This window comes from Oryx dammah, unplaced genomic scaffold (assembly GCF_014754425.2).
Source record: "Oryx dammah isolate SB20612 unplaced genomic scaffold, SCBI_Odam_1.1 HiC_scaffold_2, whole genome shotgun sequence".
NCBI lineage: Eukaryota > Metazoa > Chordata > Mammalia > Artiodactyla > Bovidae > Oryx > Oryx dammah.
In genome coordinates, this window is record NW_024070186.1 from 173,481,464 (window position 1) to 173,487,948 (window position 6,485).

The window sequence follows — 6,485 nt, forward strand, 5'->3', positions numbered from 1 at the left end:
TCAAGGGTTAATTTAAGACTCCAGAAGAGGCAGCTTCACCATCTGGACCCCAAACCAGAGTCAACCATCCAGGGCCAGACACACCTTCCTCTGGTGAGCCACAAGGATGATGGTTAAAGTTACACCAAGTCAAAAATTTCCTGTACTTCAAGGAAACGGCATTCACCAGTTAACACAAAGGCGGTATACTCCCGAAGACACTCTTGCTACTCTGCTGTACAAAATTCAAAATGACTTAAGGAAGCACCAGAGTCCTCTGAGGCATTTTATTTGTAGGTATTACATCCCTAGAAAAAGAATCCAAGGATTTTCCCTCCTGTATGTTTTCGTCTTGCTTCTTCATGGTCCATGATGCCAGCTGAGGTTGTCAGTACAATGAAACTATGGAAAGTTAAAAAAAAAAGTTGGTAAGTTTTCCCTACGAACTGTTCAACATTGAACTACTTCTGGTACAGAAAAATTCCAACATTCATCAGTGTTTAACATGCGGTCCCATACATAATGCAGCCTCCACAGGCTGGCAGTACACAGGCATGACTCCTAGAACCAAAGACTCCAGCTATACACACAGAGTCCTGGTCTCAGCTAACATGAGGCAATGCTACCTAAAAACAAAAACTGGAACTCCTCTAACTTCAGAATGTCACTTTCTGCTCTCAAGCAGACACACAGTTTAAAGCATTAAAGCACTGATATAACTTGACAGAATTGTTTCTGCCACTTACTATGTGTATGATCACAGGCAAGCTATTATACAGTTAACTGGACAAAGGACATCCCACCCGGCCTATCTCATGGGTTACTACAGGGGTCAAAGTAAGACACAGAAAATGTATCAACTGGGAGGCATTAAAATTAGCACCCTAATTACAATCACAAGGGACTTGCCCGTAACACTGTACCTGTTCTATAGTAACCATGAAGTGGGAGTAAATTCAACATCACCAAACGTGACTGGGTGTTTAAGTTCTTAACCACAAACAGACCAAATGTTTGGTGTGTCAGATCAGGTTTTAAACTGCTTTACCAGAAGTAAATCAGTTTAATATAACTTACCTCTCAGCCAGCTTCAGCTCTCCCACACCTCTCACAGACACTAAAACCCACACATGAAGTGTAGCTAACCCATGAGTCAAGCTGTTTGGGAATGGAGACTATTGCTACTACCATTATGTAAAAAATAAATAAAAAGCTCTGCATCACAGGCATCAGCATCAACTTTTAAATGAAGAAAATCAACTTACCCAAACTGACGGGATGGGAGCAGGTTATTCTGCCATTTTTCTAGATCTTTGAGTTGTACATCAAATCTGGGGCTGATCACTCCACACTGTAAAAAGTAACAGAAATCAAGTGTTCACACTTCACTAGTAACAAATTAACACTAAAAATCTTTTATAACTGAGCATAGAAGCCAACCAACTCAACATTAAATGGGTAACTAGTCTGTACAATATTCTATATAAATTCAATTTGAAAAACAATTAAAGACTATGGCTACTTAGGAAGAAAAAGCAAACTACTGGAAACATCAACAGAAGAGGCAGAACATAAGACAACACGCGGTAGCCAGCAGTGTGCATCCCTATGGCCTGTGGCGCTGTCCCGGAACAAATGGCCAGATTTTAAAGAGCCAAGAGAGCAAGTCTCAGAGCTAAATATGACACCCCTGCTCACATCTCTATTCTACAAATCACTAGCACACTCACCAAGATGCCTTGCATGCTCAGTCGCTTCAGTCATATTTCCACTCTTTGTGACCCTAATAGACCATTCTCCAGGCAAGAACACTGAAGTGGGTTGCCATGCCCTCCTCCAGGGGATCTTCCCCACCCAAGGATCGAATCTGCGTCTCTCTCTTACCTCTCCTGCATTGGCAGGCAGGTTCTTTACCACTAGTGTAGCCTGGGAAGACTCCAAAATGCTTAAGAGTAAACTAAATGAGACCACAAGATGAGAACTTTGTGAAGTCTCTGGAGCAGTCACACTGCCCTAGGCAGACGAAACTGCAAATGGACCCGTCAGGTCCAAGCGCCCCCTGGCAGGAAGCTCGCTCAGGTTCTTTTTATCACATCATCCTGGGAGCGACTACTGTCACTTGACTATCAAAGGCAATCCCACACTGGATAGAAGCAACACAGGGATACGACAAGGGAAAACCCAAGCAAGCTACGGTGAAAGACAAAGCTTTCTGAGGCCTCTACACTACCACATGCGAGCTTTATATATTCCAGTAGCAAAAAATCCCTTCCATTCAGCTAGTGTAATTCCAGCATATCTGCTCTCAAACCACAACAATCCAAGATTGTGATTAAGGGAAGAATTTTCTTAATCTAGTCTTTAAACTCTACCTTATTTCCCAGCCCCATTACATTTCCACAGTAAGGTGTATCCATCTCTTGCATGAAGGAAACTGAGGCAAGAATGTCTTACAAAGGAAGAAAACTGAAATTAAGAGAAACCAAAAAATAATTCAGGCATTTGGCAGGGCCTGGATTTCAACTATTAGCCAGGATTTTCCAAATGACTTAGTGTATCACAGAGTAAGGAGGCCACGAGTGAGTTCCATTTGGTACTCTGTTCAAACTTATTTCTCAAGCTATTATGTACAGAGAATGTTTAACAGAAACCTGGTACAGGGCACTTCTCAAACTGTTTTTTTTTTTTTTTTAATATCAACCGAAATCTTCTGTGGGACAGCTTTAAAATGTGCTATAAGCTATACACCAGAATTAGTCTTCCACTGTCCCTGAGCAGGACTCAGATTTCCTAATTCCAAATAGAGGGGAAAATAAACACACCCTCTTCTACTTGAACACACTGTGAGGATCAGAGTGAGAAAAGTGAATTCAAATCCTTCCTTGGGATTGGAATCTAATGGTTACAATAAAATAAGACAGACCCCAAATTTCCTTCAAAAACTCAAAGGCTTCATATCCAGTAATTTTCATCTGACATTAAGTATCTATCCACACAAGAAGCAAATTCACTATGTAAGAAAGCAACTTTGTAAAATAGGAAACTGCTGGACTAAGGAATGACCTTATTAATCAATCTGGCCCCTGCCACTAACCACTTTCTTGGCCCATTTGCCCTAGTGTTGGATTACAGGAACCTGCCTGCAATGTAGAAGACCCAGGCTCAATCCCTGGAGAATACCATTGACAGAGGAGCCTGGCAGACTGTCATCTATGGGGTTGCAAAGAGTTGGACACGACTGAGTGACTAATACTTTGGATTACAGATCTCAGATCCCTAGCAAATCTGAAAGCTACAAATCTGAACACAGAAAGCAAAGCAGCAGCGATGAGATCCCTAATTGACTTACAGACTAATACCTAGCCCCCAAATTCATGCAATCCAAAGTCAAAAAAATCAAACATTCAGTAGATTATGCCTACAAACTGACAGGAAAAACAGACCTCACAAGTTATTTGACTAACAAGACTACTGGCCTTGAACCATCCAGGATTCAAAACTAGTAGCACCAGTCTCCAGCCTCCACATCTCCCTTCAGATACCTTACACTCCAAACACTAGGTCAACTGACAACTCTACCTGGAAGTTACATAAAATTTAATGATTTTAATCAATTCCCATTCTTCTTAACCTAACTAGGTAAAGCAAGCACGACACTAATTTTACAAAGGCAATTGTAACACCTTAGACCATTCTGAAGATTCTAAAATGTGGAAGACAGTCAATTCTTACCTTATTTAGCCTGCCTGTGAGGTTCACAACAATTTTCCCAGCCCTGTGATCATCAATGATTTCAAATTCGCCAATGTAACCTGTAGAACACAACTGACTGTATTAAAAAATAATTTTAAAATGAAGACAGCAATACTCAAAACAATCCACCCTGCAATTTTAAAAGGGGGATACTTTCCTCCATGCCTTATTCATACCTTCCCACTCCCAAAGGCTACCTAGTGACCAGGACGTTCAACAATCCGTTACATCCCATGGAGCTCTGAGAAGAGCTCAGAGTCCTTTCAATGACATTTTGTGGGGTGATGTTATTATAAAGAAAAGCCATTTTAACTGCCAAACACCTAAACAGTTACAAACCTCCTCCTTCCAACAGTCCTATCCTACTCAGCATTTCTTAAACAGCATCACTTCTCCAGGACTACCCTGTCCACAGCCCAAGTCAAGTGCATTAGTTACCATCTCTGACTGCCACTTCTGCCACTTTGTTCCCCATTTTCCCTTTCCAGGCCTCTCTCCACAGTTAATTTCTACAGGACCCATTCCATAGCATGTTTATCCCAAAACATAAAACAGCAAGACACTTACCATGCTTCATCATCACTGTTAGAAACCTGACGATGACTTTGGAGCACGGCCTAATAAGGACCTGGCGTTTGCCTCTCTTCTCGGCATTGTTGATACTCTTGAGAGCATCAGCCAGGACATTCATGCGCACCATTATGGCTGTTCAGGGAAGAAAAAAACAGGCGTTTTACCAGCACTATCATTACCAGGCACCCTATCATTTCCCTGCGAACACATCCTTTCCTTTCTGCCTCAATCATGTGGAAGCTTCCCCATTCCTAAGCAGAGTGGTTTCCCAGAAGGACGTCAACTACTAAAATAAAAACACCAGCCGTGGTAGGTGTTATTCAAAATGGCAGTAATACTCAAACTTGTGCAATTCGGCAGCATCTGTACTATTAACACGGTCCTTTAAACCTACTAACTCAGTGTCAGACTTTTCCCAATAACCGAAAGATACTACTCAACTTTCACCTAACACCCAGAACAACTGCATTAACATGAAATGTCCGCCCCTGTGCCATCTAAAACTATGCCCGACAGCAAGTACCGGAGTAATAAGCTGAAACATTTCACATCTATCACCAGACTGGTCTCTTACCTCAAAGGGCACCAACTTCATCTAACAAAGTTTGAAAGTCAGGAACAGAGGCATGTCTCAAACCACAACAGTAGGACTCCAACCTACTTCCTCCAGCTCAACGGTGTCTTGAGAGGAAACCAGATTCGTTCCCAGCAAACCGCCACCACAGGCAGGATGCAGTTTCCCCTCCCGAAGGTCCTCATCTCCCGAGCTCCCGGCGCAACCAAACTAATGGGAAGCTGCACGGCCCACCAACTCCATGGCCCTCCGCTGCTTCTCAAAGCCAACGCGCTGCCTCAATCACTAGCGGGAGGTACTGGCACCGCCCCTCCGGAACGGGCCAAAGCTCCCTGTTCCCAAGGGCTGCGGCCTGCGCCCCAGAGGCCGGGCTCTCCGGGGTTCAAAGCATGCTATAGCCGGGCATGACTCTCCCCTCTGCTTGCCCAGACCCTCGCAAGGCTAGCATCTCCGGCCCAGGAGGCCTCCGACATCCTCGCAGGACACGAAGCGCAACTCCCACACCACAGGATGACACCGATAACCGATGGATAATGTTGGATACTACAGACAGAGATACTCACCGGCACGGAAAGATGGCGGAAAGAGGACGGGAGGGGCGAGCGCACGGAATTATGGGTTACGGGTCGGGCTATCGCGAGACTTTTAAAGCCCCGCCAAAACCAAATAAAAAAGGACTGCCTACTGGAAGGAGGCGGGTGAAGGGGTGGAGCCTCCTCCGGGGTAGGTAGTAGAGAGTCGATGGAGTCGAACATCTCCGGCCCGGCATAGGGCAGTCAGCTGGCAAGAGGTGGGGCATTTGCGTAGTTTTGAATTCCTTTCTAGCAGCTAATCGGTAAAAACGAAAAGCTGAAGAGGGCCTAGATATTTACTAATTTTTATTGCAGTAACTGTTGACTATTTAGAATGAATTTTGATACGTGCGTATTTACAGTATCTCTGGAAGGACCCACAAGTAATCGGCAATTGCCTCTGAGAAGGGCGTTAGAAACTGGGATGGGAGTCATGCTTTTCTCCCTATTTTTGTTGCTTAGTCGCTAAGTCGTGTCGGACTCTTTGTGACCCTATGGACTGTAGCCTGCAAGGCTCCTCTGTTCATGTGATTTCCTAGGCAAAGATGGTTGAGTTGCCATTTCCTTCTCCAGGGGATCTTCTCCATCCAGGAATCGAACAGGGGTTTCCTTCGTTGGCGAATTCTTTACCACTGAGCCACCAGGGTACAGCTTTCTCCCTGTACAATTTCTGTTTTTTGAAATTTGTTTATATTTTTTCAAAACAGTAAAAAATATTTTTCTTAATCGATGCTTCTTTTTTGACGTTATTTTTTTGGGCTCCAAAATCACTGCAGATGGTGATTGCAGCCATGAAATTAAAAGACGCTTACTCCTTGGAAGGAAAGTTATGACCAACCTAGATAGCATATTCAAAAGCAGAGACCAACAAGGTCCGTCTAGTCAAGGCTGTGGTTTTTCCAGTAGTCATGTATGGATGTGAGAGTTGGACTGTGAAGAAAGCTGAGCGCCGAAGAATTGATGCGTTTGAACTGTGGTGTTGGAGAAGACTCTTGAGAGTCCCTTGGACTGCAAGGAGATCCAACCAGTCCATT

General features: G+C 43.8%; 1 protein-coding gene across 1 annotated transcript; it reads right to left on the minus strand.

The window, feature by feature from the left end:
• Positions 1–235: 235 nt before the first annotated feature.
• On the minus strand, positions 236–5,584 carry RPS15A (ribosomal protein S15a). Its single transcript, XM_040256996.1, has 5 exons — positions 5,443–5,584; positions 4,300–4,437; positions 3,712–3,791; positions 1,245–1,330; positions 236–381 (listed from the first exon to the last, which is right to left on the minus strand). Exons 2-5 carry the CDS (start codon positions 4,430–4,432, stop codon positions 288–290), a joined length of 393 nt encoding a protein of 130 aa, XP_040112930.1. The 5' UTR covers positions 4,433–4,437; positions 5,443–5,584; the 3' UTR covers positions 236–287.
• Between the last annotated feature and the right edge of the window lie 901 nt (positions 5,585–6,485).

Excerpts from the sequence above, each read along its gene's own strand:
- RPS15A (XM_040256996.1), bottom strand. The coding sequence starts at position 4,432 with ATGGTGCGCATGAATGTCCTGGCTGATGCTCTCAAGAGTATCAACAAT. Across the intron at positions 1,331-3,711 it reads TCACAGGCAGGCTAAATAAG|TGTGGAGTGATCAGCCCCAG; the intron begins GTAAGAATTGAC and ends TACTTTTTACAG. Across the intron at positions 382-1,244 it reads CTCCCATCCCGTCAGTTTGG|TTTCATTGTACTGACAACCT; the intron begins GTAAGTTGATTT and ends AACTTTCCATAG.